The 24,852-nt window shown below is 29.8% G+C and overlaps 1 protein-coding gene across 1 annotated transcript; it reads right to left on the bottom strand.

Annotated features, from left to right (window-relative positions):
• Window positions 1-903: 903 nt before the first annotated feature.
• LOC130446886 (tetratricopeptide repeat protein 21B-like) lies at window positions 904-7,401 on the bottom strand. Its single transcript, XM_056783391.1, has 4 exons — window positions 7,393-7,401; window positions 6,722-6,826; window positions 1,579-2,610; window positions 904-1,542 (listed from the first exon to the last, which is right to left on the bottom strand). The coding sequence occupies exons 1-4, from the start codon at window positions 7,399-7,401 to the stop codon at window positions 904-906; spliced, it is 1,785 nt and encodes a 594-aa protein (XP_056639369.1).
• Window positions 7,402-24,852: the final 17,451 nt, after the last annotated feature.

Genomic DNA, 24,852 nt, shown 5'->3' on the forward strand with positions numbered 1-24,852 from the left:
TGGATAATTTCACACTTTTTAACACTACGTTATTCTTTTTGTTAATTGGGGTTTTGATTCAGTTATAAGTCGTGGTTAACATAGTTGAGAAGGTTACTTGCTTTCCTTAAAACATTAAACGGTCAGATTTGAGGTTAGGTTTTCGCTTGCAGCGTTCACTATATAAACAACTCTGTATTATATATATTTACACACATCTATAGAGTTTAGTATTGAAAATTATGCCAAAAGCGACAAATTTCAATCTCTATTTTTTTGTAAAATTCTACGCCATTGATCGAAAACTCTTTGTGGAAAAACCGAGTACATTGTCTGCTTTGTTAAACTACATGTAGTCGGTATATCGTAATGCTCGTAAAACATTGACAGAATACAAATTTTATTTAGTCTGATTTGTAATGAGAGTCGTATATTTTTGAGTATTTAGGATTTGTTTCTTTTTCGAAGCACTTCCGCAGACGAATAGTCGCTTCGATTTCCATATAAATCAAAAATTATTTTCCGCGAAATAAAACTCAGTTTCTACTTTTTCAATTCTACTTCCACGAATTAAGAAAAAAAATTGTCAAAAAAACTTACAATCAACATTCTTCAACACCACCTAGTATTCCAATATCGAAGTTGAGGTTTTTGAGGTTACGTGTCATTTTTTTTATCGTAGATCTCACATCAGATATAAAAATGAAATTTATCGGATGTATCAGCTTTCAAAACATACAGTGTTGCCGGTAGTTGCAGCAAAATCATAAAAATGTGTATAGTTTTTAGTTTTCTTTCTATTTTTGAAACACATGGTTTTAATGCGAACGAACGGCAACTAAAATTAAAAAAAAATCATAAATAAACTATAATATTATTTATTAACATTATTATTTTACATATTTTTACTTGGTTTTTGGAATACTAGCAACGCAAACTGGATAAACATTTTTCTAGTATTTCTTCTTTAACCATATTATCGTCTGGATTTATTTCTAGTATTTCCTTGGCTACAATAACAGCTGTGGGGTATTTTTTATATTTCATCAAGTTAATAGCTAATCTAATTCCTACGGGAACGTTAATTTTCCGCCCTAATTTCCACGCTAATGTATAATGAATAACCGCGTTTTCGATATTTTGTAACTTTTCAAAAACTAAACCTAAATATTCATGAGTTTTGCATGAGGATTTATTATAACGTAAGATTTTTTGTAAAAATTTCAAACTGTTTTCGAATTTATTCGATTTGATATAAATATCGGCGAGAAGTAACCAAGAATTTTCTAAATAATTCGCGTTTTCCGGTGTCCAATCAATTTCACAAATCAATTTTAGTTGATTCAAAGCTAATTTTTGTTGATTCAGTTGAATTAACCCCATCGAAATTGTTAATATAGTACAAACATCGTTTGATTTAAGATCTTTTAAAGCTTGTTCGATATTATTTTTTTCTCTAGTGAATATAAGTAGTTTGTTTTTGTATATATTGTATTTTGAGGATTTTTCGTAATTATAACCTAATTTGATCCTCAATTGTGTTAAATAAATATCTACAATATTCTTTTCTAATATATTATCGTCGGTTAAAAAATTTTCAATACTTAGATAAATATCTATCAAATTATATAATGCGTTCAATCCAAAAACAGGATCTTCTTTAACTGAATTAAAATTTTTAACTGCGGATTTTAAATCTCCGGTATACCAAAGATACAAACCTTCAACGTAAAGTATAAATCTTCGATTTCCAGTAGGTTTTTTCAAATATTCAAAGGAATTTTCTAAATTTCCTGTTATTTTAAATAAGTTAACGAGTCGTATTAAAACTTCCAAATTACAAGGTTGTTTCACAAGAAAGTGTTTACATTGGGAAATAGCTGTATCAAAGTTAATTCCTCTTATTGATATATCAATTAAAATGATAGCTGCTGATTCATTGTGGGGATCTATTTGTAAAACTTGTAGAGACGTTTCTTCACATTGTATGAAATTATTTGTTAATAAATAAACTTTTGCTAGTGCTAGTAATATTTTGATATTAGCAGGATAATGATTCAACCATTTTTTATATAAATTTACAGTTTGTTCTTTTTCATTTAAACTAAACGTCAATTCTCCTAATTTCATTATTGTGTTTATTAAAGTTTCATCTTCGTTAATTAATTTTTCACATATTCCAGTAGCTTTTTCAAGGTTTTTTATAGCGTGAGAAATATTTTCAGTAGCTTCCTGCGTTTGTGCTAAAAACATTAAAATTTTTAATCTATATTCAAAATCGTTTAAGTAATCTTCTTCTTCTTGTAATTCAAGCAGTAATAATTCGGCTTTTTGATAATGTTTTAAACTCAAATACAGCTCAACTAATTTGAGTTTAAAATTTGTTTTTACTTTTATATGTTGTTGGTAAAATAAAATAGCTCTTTCGAAGTAATGGGTTCTAACTAGAGCTTCTCCTAGTATAGTTAATATTATCCATTGATTTGGATATCGTATCAAAGCTTTTTCATATATTTCTAAAGCTCTATCGGGTTCTAAAACTTCCATATAAGCTTCTCCTAACAATATATATGATTCGAGGTTGGGTTTCGTTTCTAATAAATCTTCATAATATTCTAAAAAATCTAGTTTGTTTTTAAAAAATTTCTCGTAGGTAATTTTTAATTTTTTCTTTTCGATTTCGAACCATCTGCGGAAAGTTACTTCGTCTTGGAGTGAAATTGATGTTGATTCTAACATTATTTTGACATTTACTGTCATTAGAAGGATGTAGAGATGGGGAAAAATCAAAAAAAATTAGTGAATATAAAATTAGTTGGATGAAAAATACGTTTTTGTATGTATAGAGATTGAAACATCGATAAAACCGAAGCAATTCTATATATGCATTCCACGAAATTTGTAAAAACTCTTCATCTTTTTGGCAACGACATGAAACAACCCGACGCGACGCGAGTTTATAGGGCATTAACCTCATTTTTCTTGTCAGTAAGCCAAAGTTTGGGGTCCTTTTTCCTATTTGTTGATTACTACGACATTGATAATAGCTCAAACGAATTGCCATCATAAAACACTGTTTGTTGTACGAGACTTTTTGGTAATAGAGGAAATTATATTAAAATTCATTCATAAAAAATTATACAAACGATATTCCTGAAGAGACTTCCTCTAGTTAGGGCATACATACAGCGAAAAATATCAGTTTTGAGAATTGTTTTCTTATTAGGTCTTATTTTAACTAGAAATAGCGCTGGAATTTGAAAAAAAATGCTGTTAATACAAAATATTGTAGATCAATTAATTTTATCAATGTCAATAGATTGTCACTTCATATTTTTCGGTTCCGTTAACGGTATCATTAATTTTAATATTAACAGCGTCAGACGCCATATTGCAGGATTCGCCGAAGTCGATTTTGATGATAAATGGGGGTCGGACAGAAAAAAGAAAATAAACAATCAGTTCAAACTAATGCACCATCATATTTTGAAGTTTCGTTCGGTAGTATAAATTATGGTAGATACAAGATGAAGAAATTATAGAGAGTAGATGGAATTTAAGACATTTAGAACTGGAAAACGATGATAACCAACAAACGATAGGAAAAGAAAAAGTTTATCAAGCTGAAAAGAGTTAAAGCTACAAAATACTATCAGTTTACAACAAAACAGATTATAATAATTGTAGGGACAGAATGGTTAAATGCGGTACTGAAAATCCACGTACTCGTCGGTTTTATAGACAACCAAAAAGAAGAAGAATCAAGAAAAAGTGGGAAATGAAAGAATCAGCGTTTGTTATAGGATGAACGGACATTTTATGAGAATAAAACAACAAAATGGATCAATATTCTGAAAGCTCACTCAAAAGCAAAATTTAAGCAGTTAAAATGAAGTTTTTATGCAAAAAAGAAGACGACTTTTATTCATGAAAAAATTATCATAGGGAGAGACAGAAAAGATTAATTTTTCCTCAGTTTCTACTTCTCGAAAATATGTAGCAGCCATCAGTCAAATAATTCGTAGATATATCAAAATAAAACTATTAATTTTACTTAAATTATTTATAATTATATTATGTATGTGAACCATTTCTGATAATTTTTTGTATTCAATATCGTCTCAAGAAGTTCTGAATCTTTATAATTGAATTATTGTTTTTTTATCTTATCGATGACCTCTTAATCTATCTTCCAAATACTGAGATGTCTGTCTTATGTAGATGCTCCAAAATCATTAAAAAGTACTTCATTGGGGGTTTTAGATTTTAGTTTGGGGAATTATTTAGATAATATTTTGATGTTTAGTTTACAATCTGATAGTTGGATAAATCTATCAGATCCTGATAGAATCATGAATTGGATTTCAAATATCTTGAGGATAAAATTGGTTTCAGATACCAATAATTTTGATGTTTTTGAGATTTAAAAATTAAAGAAAAATTGATTAAAATAGATTTATATTTTGATATTTATGGTAAATTGTTAGTGTGAAGTCATATTTTGAACAAGTAAAACGTTAAATTTCTATCTTAAAAAAATTCAACGAAAAACTAATAGATTAAAACAAATTAATAGATTTTTGAAAATCTAATATTAAAATCGATGTATTTATATTAGAATTTCAAAAAAATGATATTTTACGAGATTCAAATAAACTAATTAAGAAAATTATAGTAAATTAGTTAGAAATAAGTTAGAAAACGATATTAATACTATTTACATATATCATTCAATTATATTGTTAGCACGTTTTTGATTTATATTTTTATATAAATCAGGTAATTTTTCTTATATAATTCCACTTTTAATTTATGTCTAATACCTCATTTAATTCAGAAAATAATTTTTAAGTATAAGATTCAACAAAGACGTCTAACCGCATCAATTATATTTAAAAAAAAATTGTGTAATTTTTCATTCCAAAACCTTATATTTTCAACGTTTTTTTTTCTTTCCAATATTTATACTTCAACTTCGGTGGAAAGTTCATAGGGCAGAAAGAGAGGGCACCAGGTCTGACTCGTTTCTCGTTTCGGGTCGTAGGGTCGGGGGGGTTTCACCATGGAGGGGTCATCAATCAGAAGGGGGATTAAGGTTGGACTGTTATTAAGAACGGCGCTCTTCGTAAAGGCAGCGTCGTCGAATCACAAAAGCCATAGTCTGTTTTCCAAATCAGGTATAACAAATCTAAGAGAAAAAAAATGATATTGATGTTGAAATAAAGAGTATTAAAAAATTAAAAAAAAAATTAAGTTTATACAGAACAATATATACGGGAATGGTTCCAGTTTATTTAAATTTACTGAAAACGTTCTAGATTTCTTTAGACCAAGTTTTGACTTCATATTAGTTCAAATTTTTGTTGAGAGTTCAATAATTTTGGTATAATTTGTGAAAAATTACAATAATTTCAAATATTTCGAAGGAATTGAGTATACACAAGACTTAATCGTTGAAAAATGGTTATAATATGCTTCAAGAGAAAATTCACGTACTACAGAAAGCTACTTGTTGTTACGAAGCTGGACACTTGGAACTGTAAATTAGAGACATTTTCGATGCTACTAAATTCTTAGAAAACCCTATTGGTATAGAAAACACGAAGAAATATTCAGCTTCAAAAGATGAATTCGTGATATTAAAGTAAACTTTTATTGAATACTTGAATATATTAAGTGGAAATCTGAGGCTGGTGGGTTTCTGAAAAGAAAACAATGAGATGCTTAAAAAAATGAGATCAAGGAAAAGATATTTTGGTAATCAAGTGAATTTCTAGTCTATAATTAAGCCACAACCAATCTGATGTAACTTAGAACTTTTTTTTATTCAAATTTCCATTGTCAATTTCATTTTTATCTACCCGAGCTTTTTTTTAATTATTTTCTTCCGGTTGGAATAATATAGTAATTGCACGCCTCTGTATCTTTACTCATAGCAACAATGAAGAGAAAATGTCGGCTTAAACCACTTCTTCTTTTTTTTCTGGTAACTGACATTCCTGTACGGTCTTTAATACCTATTTAATGAACATATCATCTTCATGAAGGCCGCTGCGGTTTCAAGTAGATGAAGTTGCCAGAGAAAAATTATTTTAAATTTACAAAATACCTTTTCTATCTTTTTAACTCACCGAAAAACTATATGAAGGAAACTGGGAGTTTAAAAGGAACTATCATTTTATTTTTGTTATGTTTAGCTAGTTCTAATCATGTTTTTTTCAAATTTTTTGATATATCACAATAAAAATTATACACAACGTCTTTGGATAAAAATCTAATAAAAATTTGAGATTAAACAGACGAGAAAAAAAAACGAGAATCCGCTCGTTTCAAATTAGAAAAATAAAACATAAGACGTAGAAATAATATACCTCATTTTTCATATTCCAAATTTATTTAATTCAAACTGCCACGTGCAAATATTCCTATATTTTTCTGTCTCAAATCCTTATCTTTATCTTTATAAAAAGAAGGGAAAAGTATTTACATCTATATAATCTTTAATAATTTAGTATGTAATGTTGTTATTAGATAAAACACCTGACGTGCTTAATTTTTCTCACAAATTACTAATTCTACTAGAATCCTTACGTCTAAAAGACAAATTAATATTATTCCAGTGTGTATTGGTTAGTCAAGAATGTCTTCAGTCAATTTTTAATACTTTTGTTATGGCCATGAATAACTAAAACCAGTTTCAGTACCAAAAACTCGTCTTGTCATCGTATGATTCAGAATCCACCATCTTTAATTCAAGTCTTGAACAAAATTTTTGGTAAAATTCAATACTTATGCTATCTGGTGATACAAACTTCGAATTTTCTAGATTCTCCCTTCTAAATAATGTCTTAAAGAACCATCACTCTACTTTTTGTGATTTTTCTAAGGCTTTCTTTTGTGTTGATCAGCTGGCAGCTGGTAAAGGTTGATACAACGATGCTTTCTTGCAAATAAATAGAATGTGGAGTACCCCAAGGCTCAGTACTAGGTTCTATTTTGTTTCTTCTCTTTATAAACGACTTCATAGGACCAAATCTAGTGATCAAAATCTCTTAAATCTTGTGCGGAAATTTTATTAACATCGTTATTAACGTATTTGAATCTGTTAAATTTTTAGTGCTGCTTGTGGATAATTTCTTAAAATTGGAGTTACATACAAAGAATTAAGTTCCTGCTGATTTGCGCTGAGATCAGTTTCCAAGGAACTGAACTTATCTACCTCCTTAACAGTTTATTACGCCCTTATTGAGTTGCATTTCCGATATGCCCTTCCCTTCTGGGGTACGCGTGGTGCGACTCAATTTGAGCGAATCTTCAAACTACAACTAGAGCTGTAAAATATTCACTAGGAATAAATAGTAGGGCTCATTGGAAAGACTTCTTTAAGAGAATGAAAATTCTGATTCTTCCTACCTTAATCATCTTTGAATCCATTTGGTCTAAGGTCGTTGCACTCCACGTTCAACATTAGCTTAGGTCTCAATATTTTACAATGCGAAAATATGCACAATCATTTGCCAATTGAAATCCCGCATTTCGTAATAATTTGAGGGCATTAACTATAATTTTGTTTTCTTCTGTATTTTGAAATTTTTATGTTTGTTTTTCAGTTTTTTATAAACTTTTGTCTACAAATTGTAACATTTTTTTGACAATAAAGCTTTTAATTTTTAGTATACAGCAGATGGAATATTAAAGATCTGGTATTTTATAAATAAGAATTTTTGTTATAATTCTATTTTTTTTTTTGTATAAATTGCTTTCCATCAACATGGTTGGCGAAGAACGCTTTCAGCTTCAGGTATTTTCAGGATATCGCTGATGGTATGGCATCTGACATGTTGGAGGAAAAATCTACGAAATAACAAATAATCTGCTGATCATTTTTTAATACGGTGAAGGGCCAAAAGTTCGTACATCCCTTATTGGTAATGTAATGTAATGGTAAAACTTCTTTTTTCTACATCGTCTGATCTTAAACGTATTAAATTATCTCTGCGACAAGCTTCAAAGTTTTCATTAAAATATTGATTTATGCTGCATCTTCAAGTGAATATTTTATGGTGTACAAATAATATTAAGACAGTTTTTTTGTTTATTTCATGACACTTAAAATCCTTTACTATATCAATCATCTTATAAAACGTTTTATTTCAAAATAAGAAATCATTTTGTTGATTCCAGAAGTCTGTTATATTCGAGGAAAACATTTTCTAATTTAAAAATTTGGAGGATTGCTAAAGCGTACTGTTTCTAATGAAAATTCGTCGATTTTCTTAAGTATTTGAATAACGAGAGGAAAATTTCGGTATGAACTCAACGTGAAACTTTTAATGAACTACGAAAGCAGTAAAAAAGTTCTTAATCTACTATTTACTGATGAATAAACATGTTTTAATACATATAATACTTTCAACGTTAATAAATATTTATTTTATGTAAAATATTGGTACTACTAAAATTATTAAATATCTTTAAGTCAACAGTTTATAAGTTTTTGAAATAAAAACTGCAATGGGAGATTTAAAACATTCAAATTTATTATTTCAGATTCCTAAAAAAGAAGTATTTGTACTCATATTTCAAAATACACTTAACATGTTATATTCGTTGTTGGAACCATCAGATTTATGGTACATTATTACGTCTTATATGGGTTTTTATAGTAAAATGTAATAAATCTCTAAACACGTTGTATTGAAATATCCATGCCGTTTCCTGGCATATATAAAAATTTGAATAAAAACATTTTAAGTTGATTTATACCATTTTCCAATATCTATTTCCGTTTCTATTGCCTCTATTCTACCTTTAGAATTTACATACATACTAGCAAAACTGAAAATCTATCCAAGCTTTTACTTATTTTAAAAATTTAATACAAATTTTCTACATAGGAGCCAAATAAATGGTAAAGTAATTTCTTCTGTGATATCAGCTACCTGTAACTTGTCATCGTCATATTTCTGGTCAGGTATTTATCTTAGAAACAAGTAGAAATTATTAAAAGCTACATCTAAATTAAAAAAAACCTTCCATTGTAATGAATTATAGAATTTGTCATACGAAAACAAAAGTTTAAGCTCCTGTTATTGAAATAAATCTCTTTCCAGAGATGGTGCTCTTTAAGAAATCAGTTATTTAACTTTTAACGAATTGTCTTACTAAATTCTACTTTTGTCTCACCTATCTTAAAGGGAAAGCAAAGTTTGCTTCACAAACCTGATTTCCTAGCCAGCGCATTCATAATTAGGTAGTGAGATATTACACAACCTTGTAGATTCATCCTGGGAACTGAATCTATCGAAAGAGAAGACAGAGCTTTTAGAACTGCGATTATAAAAGCGGAATTTGCTCTATCCGGAGTCGACGTATGTAATTAGTTGAATTATTTTTGGAAAAGAAAGTTCGGTGCTTTAGAATGATTGCTGTTAACTTCCTGTTGTTTAAATTAGGACACCAGCCGGTTGTTGTTGAATGGCAGCTCTCCCTAGACATTCCGGAAGATTCGTCCTTTGATCCGGACTTTCGTGAGCTTTCTACTAACGATGTTTCAGTAATAGTGAATCGATGTTTTATCTAGGGAACTAAATTTATGGAAAAAGAAAGGTAAAGGTTTTAGAACCGCGTCTCTTAAAGCGGAATTTGTTCTAACCGGAGTCGACGTATACGATACTTGATACCAAAATATGAAAGGATGAAAGATCCAGCATTAAACGCCGTTAAAAAAAAGGAATTTCACTAAAATTATATGTAAAAATCATAAATTCGTGAACTTGTATTGATTGTGATTTAGATTTAGACCAAAAACCGTGTAATCAGATAGACACCATCTTCTTAAATCTCAGTATATTGTGATGAATAATTTTCGCTTACTGTCTGCTTAATTCCCATGATACCGAACTGCAGCTGTTGTAAATATTCTTTAATTTTCCTTATTTACACGATGATTACTCTCCATTTTGTTCCTGTTGCACTTCTCCGACAAGAACGGCCCTTTCGTGCCGCAGTTATTCACTAAAATATATCTCGACGGCCGCATACTAATTCGAAGGTATGCTCCCATAGATACGGTTTCAGTAGCTGGTATAGTCTAGTAGCCTAATGAAATTTATTTCCCATTAATAGTCTCATAACCACAACGCTGAATTCATTAGTACTTCAACGAGATAACTGGATCGAACAAGCTGGAAATGGGCCGCTATATCGACTCCAGAGTGGGACTTTACCGTTTTATTTGGATTCGATAGTGATTCAAAGATAAATCTAACTTAATATTGGTGACGATACTGTTTAAAATCGTTTTATTAGAAAAAAAAAAACAAATCAAAAGTGCTATTTGGACAAGAAATGTTGAATTCCTAGTGAGGTTCGTACAGATTCGATTCTTTAGAAATAGGTTCGATTTATGTCGAGTATATTTATATAAAATCGATTACTGTGGATTTCAATTGATATAGAATCGATTCTTATGAGTATAACTGTTCCTTAGAGACATTCGTTTTAACGCAAATTCATTGTGAGACTCGATTCTTGAGGCATTCATTCAATAACGTTTAGATTTATACATAATCAATTACTGTGGATTTAGATTGATATAGAATCGATTCATATGAGTTTAACTGTTCTTTAGAGACGTCTGATGAAGCACCAATTCCTTGTGAAGTTCGTACAGATGCGATTCTTCAGAAATAGATTCGATTTATGACGTTTAGATTTATATCGATATATCGATATCTGTAGATTTCGATTGATATACATTCGATTCAAATGAGTTTAACTGTTCTTTAAACTTCAGTTGTAGTGTTATTTGTTTATGAGGCTATTCAAGATTCGATTTTCCAGGAATACAGAAATAGATTCATATAGAATCGACTTTTGACTATTAAGTTTATACAAAATCGATTCCTAGATATTTGAATTGATATACATTCAATTCATATGAGTTTAACTAATTTTATGCTTCAGTTTTAGTCTTAATTCCTTATGAGGTTCTTACAAATTCAATTTTTCAGAAATAGATGCATATAGAATCGATTTTTGATGATTAGGTTCATAAAAAATCGATTCCTATAGATTTCAATTCATATACATTCGATTCATATGAGTTTAACTAGTTTTTAGGTTTAAGTTATAGTGTTAATTGTTTATGAGGTTCTAAGAATTGAATTTTTTAGAAATAGATTCATATAGAATAGATTTTTTACAATTGGGTTCATAAAAATCGCGTCATATAGATTTCAATTGATATTCATTCGATTCATATGAGTTTAACTAGTTTTTAGGCTTCAGTTGTAGTGTTAATTCCTTATGAGATTCTTACCAATTGAATTTTTTAGAAATAGATTCATATAGAATCGATTTTTGACAATTAAGTTTATACAAAAATTAGAGAGCGCCAATTCCTTCTGAGGTCCGTCAGAGATTTTTCTTCAGAATTGGATAAATAATAATTTAGATCTCAAGTTTTTAATATACAATACATACAATTTCGTTTGTTTGTTATTTTGAAAGCTGCATCAGTTCTTCTCTAAGGGTTAGTTTGTGGTTGATGTGTTTCATTGAGCACTCAATTTATTTTCGGCTTACAAGAATGAGAATTGAACATTGTTAGGTTAGTACAAATGATGAAACTATTTATATTAATGCCAATTACAACATCCGCAATATAAATTTCGTGTTTATTTTCACTAATCTATCTTCCGGGCGTCGCAGTCGATTTTATAAATGACCGTACAATAGAAACAAACTGGGACGATTAATGGTGGCTTTTCGAATCGCCAGCTTTTTCCACACAATGCCCAGATAACATTTACATCGTTACGAGCAATTTACTCCTGACCAGATTTTTATCGGTCGGATAATAATCATTAGCGAAAATGTTTTTGACGCGAAACACATTACGGTTAAATTGTAACTATTAGTCTTTTTATTTTAAGTAATGGCTACGCAATTCGTTATCATTTTTATCGTTCATCTTTACTTTAAATTTATATGCGTCGAAACATCAAATTTATTCGTAAGTAACTCAATATTCATTCTGTTATCTTAAGATTAGTGGTATTAAATTGTTCATATAATTTAACATACATACGTTGTTTTATCTGAGCTGCTTCTGGGTATCCTCTTACGTTTGAAAGCCTGACACTAAGCAGTTGATGGTGATGGTGAAAATAGTGAAAATAGAAATCTTGAGAAACTGGAAGATTTCAAGGAAACCAGGAAACCAGGAAACTAGGAAACGAATGATGGAAACTGGATGAAATTAGGAGAAAAAAAGGAAAGATAGAAGAAAAACTAACAGAAATTAGGAGAAGCGAATAATACTTTGAATGAAACTGCTAAAAATTGAAACTAAAAATCGTAAATTGGATGAAACTAAGATTGTGAAAATCTTAAAAAGTGGAATTAAAAGAAAATAGAGATAAATTCTAGAGAAACTAAGATGGGAGAATCGGGAGAGAATATGGAAATCTGTAGGAAGCTGGAAGACATTAGATATAACTAGAATGAACCAAAAGGAAGTTCAATTAATCTGGAAGGAACATGCCAAACTGGAGGAACCAGAAAACCATTAAAGAAAATAGAAGATACTGAGAGAAGCTATGGAAAGTTGGGAGAAGCAAGAAGAAACTTAATTGAGATGTTAAAAATATTCAGGAAGCAAAACAACTACGAGAAACTGGGAAAAATTCAAAGTCTTAGATGAGACCTGAGGAAATTACATAAAACTAGCAGAAATTGTGTAAAGTACAAAAAAACAAAAAAAAAACAGAAAAATAGGAAAAATCAGTTCGAAACAGTAGAAATATGAATGAATCTTGAGGAAACTGAATGGATGAAGCTAAAACTGATAAAAACATCGAAAAAAAAAACCTTAGAAGAAAAAGTTTGAAGTGAATTTAATAAATTTTATACCAAACTTTTTAAAAGTTGTAAATCTCATTATTTAGTATCGATTTTTTTAGAATAAACCTCGTACAGCGGCGAAACTAGTCTCAAAAACAATATAAAAAAAGGTGTTTATTTTATGAGTCTCATTATGAATTTATCTTGGAAGCTACGAAACTCCTGAACTCTAACGACGTAAGCTTCGATATTTTACTGGGGCGTTAAAGCAGATTGTAACTCGGCTCGTTTATCCCGAGATTCAAGTCTACGTTGTTGTTTCGATTCGGTGAAGGGCGAAAGGGAGAAGCTACAATTGTTATAAGACCGCCAGCTAAGATTTCTCCACTTTGTATCCGTGTATTGATTTCTGTTTTTATTTATAGTTATTTATTAAAACTAATATCGAATATATGAACAAACCAAGTCGATTCGTAATTTTGTGAAAAAAAACTGAATTATAAGTATTGAATTGATAATAAAGTTAAAGAAAAAAGAACGGAAATTACTTTCGAAATTAATTGACAAAAGAAGAAGGGTTGAATTTCGAAATTTCAACCCTAACAATCTAGACACCTCATTCCGGACAACTCATTTAACTTTCCTTATCAAATTAATGTCTTTCATTGAATACGATCTTATAGTCAGCAGTCTAAAGTGACTTCAGATACGATTTAGACTATATAGAAACAATTTAAGCAAACATTTTATCTATTATAATTGAAATGTCATAGATATTTGAATAATAATTGTAGAAAATTAATTTTTTTTTTCGTTTTCTTTAGTAAGAGTAGATAATTAAATGAAGTAACTCATTATAATTGACTAGCCCTCGTACTATATACACCGTCCACTTGAAGTCTTCTAATGAATCGCATTTAATAACCAAAATAGATGAAAAACAAAAAGACGGAACGGCATTCGTTGCTGTCAACGCCTCTCTTGACACGTATCAGCTTTTATCATTTTGTTTTTTACTACAACGACTTTTTTTTTGACTGCAAAATCACAACGAAGAACGGAAAACAAAAAAATATCTACAATGATTCATAGTGAGGTTTTTGAGTAGTTTATTATAAAGTTGTATTGTGAAAAGAGAATATGAAGAGCTGGAATGTAAAATACATGTAAAAAAACATGAGAAGAAGCGTCCAAAATTTTGGTAGAGACCAAGACTAGGATGAGCTTAATTAGCTGATGGGAATTGAGCAGAATCTAGAAGAAGCTAGGAGTAACTATGAGAAAACGGATGAATCTCAAAAAAATTGATACTAAGACAGGAAATAAACGAGAAAGAGTTTGAAAAAAAAAACAGGAAACAAAAGATTACGATAAACTTAATGGAACTATAGATAAAGTAGAAGATATTATAACAAACTGAAGGAAATTAGGAGAGAATAGACGAAACTAAGGTGAAATTGGAAGAAAATTAAACTCTAAGGGAATGTGAGAACCAAGAGAGACTGAAGACTGAAATAAATGATAGACAAAATTGAGAAAGGAACTAAAAGAAGAATTATGAATGAAGGTAGATGAAATCATAGAAAATTTAGAAGAAACTATGGAAAAATTAGAGGAAAATGGGAAAATTATTTGAAAAATTATGAACATAAAAAAACGGGGAAACTTGTATAGAAAGTTTAAGAAACTAGAAGGAAGCTATAAAAAATGAAAGGAGCTTATAGGATTTGGAAGAAAGTTGATGAAGTCATAACAATCAAGAAAAATCAATGATAAATGTGGAAAATATAAAAAAATTAGTCAAATTTTCAATTGAATTTAAGAAAAAAGAATAGAAAAAGTGAATGAAATCATGAAAAAATCATAGAAAACATGGAGAAGCTGGAAAATCACCTAATACCTTCATTAGAAATTACGAGAACTTGAAAAAAACTGGAGGAAACTAGGAGGGAGAAGTCTAAGATAACAATGGAGGAAAATGATAATTAAAAAGACTGTGAAAACCAGGAGAGAATGAGAACTGACATGAATTATGAAAGAAAGAAGAGACTAGCTTCAATAGAAATTAGGAGAATTTGGTAAAACTGGGAAACTTAAGAAAACTAAGAAAATTTAACAAAAACTAGACGAAACTAGAAGAAACTAGAAGAAAATAGAGGAAAATAGGAGAAACTCGAAGAAACTGGAAGAAACTGGAAGAACTGGAAGAAACTGGAAGAAACTAGCTTCAATAGAAATTAGTAGAAGTTGAAGAAACTGGGAAAGTAGAGAAAACTAAAAAAATTTAGAAATCAGACGAAACTAAAAGAAAATATAAGATGCTGAGTGTAACTAGTAGACAATAGATAAAATTATCAAAAATTGGAAAAAAACTAGGAAAATTTGCAATAACTTCAACAGAAACTGAGAGAAACCAAAATAAATTACAAGAAACTAGACGAAACTGAAGGATAATTTAACACGATAAGAGAAATTAGTGGGAAATGGATAGAAAGAAAGTAACGAAGAACTGGAGAAACAGGAATAAACTATATGTAACTAAGAGAAATTTAGAGAAACTAGAGAAAACTTTGTGGAAAAATAAAACTAAAAGAAATCATAAAAAGCTAGAAAAAACTAGGAGAAAATGAATTAAAGCATGGAAATGAACTTCAACTGATTTAGATTTACAATTTTTTAAATTTTTTATTATTTAATTCAATTTTGAAAAAATATTATAGCGAACAACTAATTCCTTCTTATTTTTAATAATAAGACGTGAAAATCTACGTTACTGATTTTGATACCGGCAATGTTGACTCAACAGTTCGACTGGAAAAGCGGTTGCCCTTGGCTTCTGAATTTATTTCGTTTTCTGATCAAAGTACTCCGCTTTTTTTTTATTCTCATTTTTTGTTGTGTTTAATCGGAGTAAAACATGAAACGACGGTGACATTTATTAGATAAAGTGAAAGCCTTGCGTATTTGTTCAAAGGAATTCAAATGAGTGGAAATTTCAGATAAGATACGAGCTGTTTTTTTTCTTTTAAATATGATATTCTATAAATAACGAAAATGGTAGACGTAGTGATGTTATTGAAATATCAGAAGACATGAGTCATATTTCTTAATGTATCCTCACCATCTAACGCACTATCTGTTTTATGGAAAGTTCTACTTTGACCTCAACAATTCCTCTTCTAGCGTTACAAAATCAGATTGTAAATTAATGGAGGGACTGGCACCCTTACTTATAAATAACTTTGACTTATCAGAAATGATGATAAAAAAATCTAAACGTTCAGAGAAAAAAACTAGTAAACCGTATTTATAAAATCCTCATATCACATAGTGGATAATTCAGTCTTGGTGTAATTTTTTTGAGCTTTTGTTAACTAGAATTATGTTGCATGGGGTGTATCTAAGTCTAGTACAATAAGGTATTGGATAATTTCTAGGAAAAGCGTACATATAAACGCCCTGTTTGATTTAGTACTTCACAACTATTTAAATTACTTTTGAAATGGATTTTAAACTAGAAGAAACTAGAAGAAACTAGAAGAAACTAGAAGAAACTAGAAGAAACTAGAAGAAACTAGAAGAAACTAGAAGAAACTAGAAGAAACTAGAAGAAACTAGAAGAAACTAGAAGAAACTAGAAGAAACTAGAAGAAACTAGAAGAAACTAGAAGGAACTAGAAGAAACTAGAAGAAACTAGAAGGAACTAGAAGAAACTAGAAGAAACTAGAAGAAACTAGAAGAAACTAGAAGGAACTAGAAGAAACTAGAAGAAACTAGAAGACACTAGAAGGAACTAGAAGAAACTAGAAGAAACTAGAAGAAACTAGAAGGAACTAGAAGAAACTAGAAGAAACTAGAAGGAACTAGAAGGAACTAGAAGAAACTAGAAGAAACTAGAAGGAACTAGAAGGAACTAGAAGAAACTAGAAGAAACTAGAAGGAACTAGAAGGAACTAGAAGGAACTAGAAGGAACTAGAAGAAACTAGAAGAAACTAGAAGGAACCAGAAGGAACTAGAAGAAACTAGAAGAAACTAGAAGGAACTAGAAGGAACTAGAAGAAACTAGAAGAAACTAGAAGGAACTAGAAGGAACTAGAAGAAACTAGAAGGAACTAGAAGGAACTAGAAGAAACTAGAAGAAACTAGAAGGAACTAGAAGGAACTAGAAGAAACTAGAAGAAAGTTTATTTATTAAAAATTACGCACCTCTCGAAGACACACTGAATGCTGCTATTTCTGGTGGATATTTTCTTTAGCTGACTGATGTCCCTCGATTTGTTCATGTAGACTTTATGTTTGAGGTGTCCACACGAAAAAAAAAACAAGATGCGTCAGGGCTACGTGGGGGCCAAAGGATATCACCTTTTTTGGAAATTAATCTTGCAGAAAATAGATATGTGACAGGTTGCTCCGTCTTGTTGGAAGTTTGGTATTCGCTATTCTTGATTTCGCAAGAAGTGGAGTGAATCTTCAAAGAAGAAACGGCCAATAATTCCTTTCTTTGAGATTGCTGCCTATACCGTTACTTCCAGAGTGGTTTTTGATGTTTCATATTTGGATTTTTTTCTGTCCAATAACGACAATTTTGTCAATTTAAGTCATTCAAATGAAAATGAGCCTTATCTGAAAAAGGGATGTTATCGAAAGTGGAAAATCGACCAAGCATTTGATCCAAAGTTGGTATCTTTTAATTCCTATGATAACTGGAGCTTATAAGGATTCAGTTTAACATCTAACTTAAAAATTCGCTGTAAACTTCGTCGCGACAAGTTTAAAGCCGCCGATCGCTCCCTTCATCGTTTCCATATTGTCTGTGGTCCTAGACGTTCTTGGACTACCTTTTGGTGATGGTTTAAACGTGTAATCGGTCTTTTCAAAACGCTTAACCCCTATTTTAATCAAATTTGCACTCGGAGCTTCATTAATGTATCACCAATTCTTTATTTTTTATTGAAGGGTCGTTCAACAAGACAAATCATATTACAAAACTTGCAAGACTGTAAAGGAACTCATTTACCTTGGCATTGGTCTGATTTCAAAGTTACAGTCGATAAAACTACCAAACAAAAATATCTTAATCTGAAAATGACGATAAAAACTGAAGTTTCCACGGATTTTTGGGTGAGTTTTAATAAAAATTCCTCCTCTAATATGAAAAAGAGCATTTCTCGAAGGTAGGAGCTCGTACAATTAGAGATTAATGAGTTTTTAATTACAAATATTGATTGTTCATAGAGATAATTCCATGTGATACATTGAAAGTTGGTTACTATTATATAAAACGCCCTGGTCTCAAGTGCTAATCAAAATTTTATAATTAAAACATAATTACACTGCGCAAAGATGTCTGCTAGTAGAAATTTCAATGATTAATTGTTATTTTGTCGTGGGAGGATTATTAATTCATACGGCTTAAAACGTTCGAGTGAAAGGACGAGAGAGTCGAGTCCATTTCATATTTCAGGTTGTTGAATAGCATAAAAATGTCAAAAACAATAGCCAAAGGATAATGACCCAACGTTTTATTTTTTGTTTTTAAATTAGGGTTGAATCAATGTGAACGAATGAGAACTCATTAAAAACGTGCTTTTTGGATTTTGAAAATTGTACGTTTTTTTGTAAAATAGTACTTAGTTCGATCGTATGCTAAAGCTTTTGCAAACTTCTTCAAATAACTATTTGAAAAAAAAAAATTAAAGCCAAGTTTCTGGAAGGAGGTTTCGCACTTTTTTATTAGCAACTCAAGGTTTTTCGCAATGAAATTAGAAGAAATGAGGTCTAAAAACCAACAAATAACTTCACAAAGCAAATAAATCTGCACACAGAAGCTTGAAGCAAGAATAACAGTTTTGAATTAGCTAATTTTGACAAATCGTTTCCCCAATTTGTATTTCATGGTGTTACCATGGAATTATCTACTTTGAACTCTTTTCACTTCCTAATTGTGTGGATTTAATAATTTCGAATTCGTTATATTTTGATACCGTATTTGAGAATCATTTTTTTTTTCAAATAATTGGATGTTGTATGAATTGCGTTTTTATATCTTTTGATTTGAAATACCGTCTGTTTTATTATCAAAAAGTGATGACTAATTCCGAACTCCAATTAGCAATAAAATCAAAAATAATTTTTGTCATTGTTTCCATATTCCATATTCCATTCAATCGTTCCAATTAAAGTGATTACCTTTAGGACTCTTGAAAAAAAAGGCTTTAAATGTGATTTTAATTGGCGAATTTTAAAAAAATTCTTGATGCAATGTTTTATTAGTTTTAACAAACAATGTATGTATTCTTACGATAGAAATATTGAACGAATTGGGTTGAGAAGCATCGGAACACCTTCTTTATAGTCCCGAGAAACTAGTAGAAACTAGAAGAAACTAGTAGAAACTAGTAGAAACTAGTAGAAACTAGTAGAAACTAGTAGAATCTAGTAGAAACTAGTAGAAACTAGTAGAAAATAGTAGAAACTAGTAGAAACTTGAAGAAACTAGTAGACATTAGTAGAAACTAGAAGAAACTAGTAGAAACTATTAGAAAACAGCAGAAACTAGTTGAAACTTTGAGTAGGAACGAATAGAAACCAATAGAAACTGGAAAAAATGGAATATATTGGAAAAAAAATAGAAAAAAACTGGAAGGATTCAGAAAAAATTAGGAAAAAATTGGAGTCAGTGGAATGGGAGGGCAAATTGAGAGCCAATATAAAAAGCTGGAAGCAAGTGAGGAATAATCTCAACGACAGTATGAAAAGATGGGAGAGAATAGATGGAAATAAAGGAAATATGAAAATTTTCGGAGAAACTATGAAAAGATTGGAGGAATTGAAAAAACTGGAAGAAAATTTTGATAAGGGAATAGGAGAAATTGGAAAGAATAAGAGGAAAGTGGAAAAAATCTCAAAAATTCTAAGAAAACTGTGAGAAAATTAATAGAAACTTAAATAAATGAGAGAAAACTAAAAGAAAATGGGAAGACATCAACAAAAATAAGGAGAAAATAGTAGAAACTAAACTAGTAGAAACTAGAAGAAATTAGAAGAAACTAGAAGAAACTAGAAGAAACTAGAAGAAACTAGAAGAAACTAGAAGAAACTAGAAGAAACTAGAAGAAACTAGAAGAAACTAGAAGAAACTAGAAGAAACTAGTAGAAACTATTAGAAGCTATTAGCTACAAATTAGAAAAAAATGGAATAAACTGGAAGAAAATAGAAAAAATTAAAGACAATGGAATGGAATTTGGAAAAACTATGAGATACATAAAAATATGGCAGTAACTGAGGAAAAAACTAGAAGAAACTTAAAGAAATTGTATTTTTTAGATTTTGTTTTGATTTATGAGAAGTTATTTCCAGTATTTTTTTGATTAACAAGTAATAATCGACATATTTATCTATAAAATCAACTGGTCTAAAATGAAAAGTTGCCGCTTCAATTTTGAGCGATACCAATCTAATTTTGATTAAAATTATTGAATTAAACCATTTTGATATGGTCCGTAAGTCAAAGCGATTAAAACAAGTAGATTGTCATTAATAACGTTTCCCTAGCTAATTAACCTATCTGACATATCGTATTAACTAGATTTCCAAAAATTAGTGTTTGCAGTTTTCGCGTTATTGAGTTATAGCTCCAAAATTTTGAATAACGACAATAATTACAACGTTATTTCGAAATATATATATATACATAGTCCTGTTAATTATTCCATGTTTCAGATGAAAATGTCCTTTTTGAAATGTGACAGCTCTGGCAATCCAGATAATTGCGAATACATTTTCAAGGATAAAGAATTCAAAAATATATGTCATTATATTGATATGAAAAATCAACCTTGGAGTGAATTCTTGGAAAAATTCGACAAGAAAATCCATTGTCCAATCAAACCAGTAAGAAATAATTCATTAAATCATTAATATTGAACACTGAATCTAACTGCTACCTGAACCTTTTGTAATTTAAGCTTAAAATTATCCAAAACCAAATGATGAGTCATTCAATTCGTTAATCTAACTTTTTCTCCATTCTGGTACAAAAATGGTTGAAATCTGATTGTCAGAATTTTCAACAAAGGATTCGAATTTATCCTTGGTAACTATGGTAGTGAAAATCGGTCTAGAAGGTAAAGGATTTTCAATCAGGGAATGGCCAAAAAGTTGCAGATTTAGGCTAAACATGATGCTAGAGTTAACTTTTGGCGATTTTTAATATTTTGCGATCTTTTTAATATTCAAAAATAGTAAATTTGTTATTTGAAAGTTATACTTTTTTGTAGATTTCAACGGAAAAGTTATTTACTGGAAAAGATTTGTTTTTATTAAAGATTAAGTGAAATGAAGTTGAGTACATTAAAAGCACACTTAATTTTTTTACGCCAACAACTTTCAAAAACAAGAACAATGAAAATAGGCCTTTAATTTGAATAATTAATGGAGTAATTAGAGATTTTTTCATTCTTTCCGCATTCTTCTCGCGTTTGCAGCTTTAAAAGCTCGAATTCATTCGAAACGGCGTATTCAAAAAATTAAATTACTGTTTAGCTTTTGATTACCTTCAAATTTAACCAAATTTTCTACTACAGAAATTTTTTTGTCGATAATTTTCTACTTTCTATACCTAAATTCAATAATGTAAATGTTTATAAATCCACACAAATGTATTCGCTTTCGATTTTAGTCCAGCTTCTCATTTAAAGAACTTGAAATATTCAGTATTCCAACTAAGTTGCAAACTTTTTGAGCGGAGTGGTTTTATTTTGCAATTATTCACCGTTTAGAGGCGTGAAAAGTTATAAGAATGCTTTGCATTTTAATTTATATTTTTATTTGGAGACTTATTCCAGCCGGTAGCGTTGTCGGTTGCTTTTTAAGCATCGTTGCGCATTTTCAACGGTTTTTATGATTATTCAAAGCAGATTTACCTGTGTCGTTTTGCACTTTTATAAGAATTAGCCAGAGGCAAATACGACGACTTTTCACTAGTCGGGAACAAACCAGGAAAAGTTCAAAGTTAGATTAAGGTTCATAAATAAGTCGATGGGGATTTTTTTTTCAAATAAATGAAAATTCGTGGACGTTTCTTCTTCAAAAATAAAATAAAAATACTTTATTTACATTCTATTCATGGTATTTGTAAAAGTTTGAATCGATTTATTCAGAAAACCATAAATCGATGTCTCAGTGAAAGATTCGATCTGTATACGCACCTCAAACAGAAAATCGTCGATCACCGAGCTATTCTTTTAAGTCTGGGAACAGAAAATAATCCAAGGGGGTTGATATCTAGTGAATAGAGTGCATTAAGTAGCAATTCAAACTTTAATTTATTAATTTTAACCATTGCAACAACGGCAGTATAAAATAATACTTTCTTCTTAATCAAATGTGACCGTTTTTGCTTGATTTTTTCTCTCAAACGTTGCAATCATACTCATCATTGATAATTTTTCCTTTTTCAAGATTATTAACGAAAATTATCCAAAAAAAAACCGACGCCAAAACTTTGCCTGCAAATGGACGATCTTTACCTTATTTGGAGACGTTTCCTACTTTCCAATCCATTGTTTCAAATGTTTTGGTGTGAAATGAAGGACCCACGTTTCATCCATTTTTATAAAACGGGCCAAAAATTCTCGCTAGAAACATTATCATGATGTTGTTTTTTGTTCTATCTGCAATCCGGTCTTCGCAAGTCGTACAGTCTCGTCTAAACTTTGCTATTCGATATTTCACTGTTGATAACAAAGAAACAGTCTCACCCGGTCTAGAATCTTGTGGCGTTTTCATATTTGAAACATTTACTGTATATATTCTGTACATTCTAATACAGTTATATTACTCAACCAACTACCTCCATTTTCAAGTCACGCCAGGTACTTTTAAGACCATTCACGTAGTCATCATACGTCAAATGTCAAATTGTGAACTTAGTTGAATTGATAAAGAATCGAAAACATCTTAGATCGCACCTAGTGATGCATTCTGAGAGAAGTTTCCACTTTAAATTCGGATCATATTCATCTTTCGACCATTCCAGAGACGTTATTTGATAACTATCAATTGATTAGTGAAATCTACTTTTCATTCACATAAAATTATTGGGAATCCAATACAATGAAATCCTCTGAGAAAAATTTCTTAAACAAATTGACTTGCAGGTATTTCTGGACTTGGACGTAGCGATTTTTTTTAATACAAAAAGCTTTTCAATGTTTGTTTCATTAGTAGCTTCTCTGGCAATAGCTTTCTCCCCATAAAAATCGTTAGATGTTTCTAGTAAAGAGTATTTTCAATTGATGAATTTAATTAAAATATTGAAAAAATATATTTATATTCTGTAATAAACTTGTTTAGCATGTTTCCACACTGTAAACGCTTATGTTGTAATGAGCTATAACTTATGAAAATCTCGTTAAAGATTTTAGTACTATCGTTAAATTTAACGATATAATTTATTGGATAAGCTGTTGTCACTTATTATTAATCGTAAAAATGTTATTTCGACCACACTTAGAAAAATTAATACTTCATCTGAAAAAGTGAATTCGTTGATTGTCAAGACTATTAAGAACAAACAATACGTATATATATATATATATATATATATATATATATATATATATATATATATATATATATATATATTATATATATGTCTTAAATACTAATCCTATACAAAACTATAATTAAATATATTTTTTTTTTAATTTCTCATTTCTTAGACATTTTGATTTATTGCTGCATCTAAGTTTTCTTGATTTTAGGTCTATTCTGTTTTAAAATTGGCTTTTTTTCAATAATATTTAAGAGATTGATGAAAAATCGACTTTTTGACTAATTTTTTTATGTCAATTTTCCATCAATCTCTCAAAAATTATTGAGAAAACTAATTCTAAAACAGAAGGGACCTAAAATCATTTAGAAGCATCAATTAATTAGTTTTATGATCAATACAAAAATAAAGGTGAGTAGTATGATAAGTTAATGGAATCGTTTAAATAAGACGTTGGTTCCCAACAGGGGACGGTTAGCTTAATCTGTTAACAGATTTTAAAAGTTTTCCATCAGAAATAGGGAGATAATTCCTGGGAAAAACGTGAATTTTCTAGATTCAGATCACAAACTTTGAAAACCTGGAGGATTGGAAATTGGAGTCGTTTAAACCCAAATTGTGAATCGCTGGAATAATCGGCAAGTTAAAGGACTTATGGAATCGCTTAAATGAGACGTTGGTTCCCACCAGAGGACGGTCAGTTTATGATTAATCTTGGGGAAAACACGGATTTCCTAGATTCAGATCACAAACGAAAATTTGAAAAAAGGAAATTGAAGTCGTTTAAATTCAAACTGTTAATAGGTTGGAATAATCGGTAACTTCGGAAAGAGAGCTCCATTTGGGTATTTCTTCTGGAATTATGAAGAAACAAATAATATAAATAGAGATGATTATGATAAAAAGAAAAAACGAAATTTGATACAAGCCGAATTATACTTTTAACTACGAATTTTCGCGATTGATACTCGTAATTTGAAAATAATGTACTTTTTTATTTTTAGGACACGTATAGTTTAAATAACTTACCAATTACTTCGAATGTCTTAGAAAAAGTACCAATACCAGACGCTGTTTGGAAACTTCACATGGAAGGTTATGACAAAAGAAAAAAATTAGCTTGCGTCGATACGCAACTTCAAATTATAACAATTGTTAATTAAAATAAAAAGAAGAATTTATACATAACAATTCTTAAATATTTTTTGTTTGTTGATGATATTGATAATAAATTTCCCAATATTAGATTTAATTAGACGTCACGGATTTCATTTACAACCCCAATAAGTTTCGATCACGAGACTCATTCATCGTCAGTCAGTTACACAAATTGTATACGCACTAATTGATCCTTTATCGTCAAGAATCTACCACTCGAGTACATATATACGAGGGTGATACCAAAACATATTATATCTGTATTATTTTATTATATATAAATTCTTTTCTTTTGATCATCGATGACG

The sequence above is a fragment of the Diorhabda sublineata genome, chromosome 7 (genome assembly GCF_026230105.1).
Source record: "Diorhabda sublineata isolate icDioSubl1.1 chromosome 7, icDioSubl1.1, whole genome shotgun sequence".
Taxonomy (NCBI): Eukaryota; Metazoa; Arthropoda; class Insecta; order Coleoptera; family Chrysomelidae; genus Diorhabda; species Diorhabda sublineata.

What these genes read in the sequence shown, in the direction of transcription:
- LOC130446886 (XM_056783391.1), bottom strand. An exon ending in CAAGACTTGAATTAAAGATG is followed by an intron (nt 2,611 to 6,721) that starts GTGGATTCTGAA and finishes TTTTTTAAAAAC; the next exon opens with AAACTAGATTTTTTAGAATA. An exon ending in TAGATATTTATCTAAGTATT is followed by an intron (nt 1,543 to 1,578) that starts GAAAATTTTTTA and finishes ATATTAGAAAAG; the next exon opens with AATATTGTAGATATTTATTT.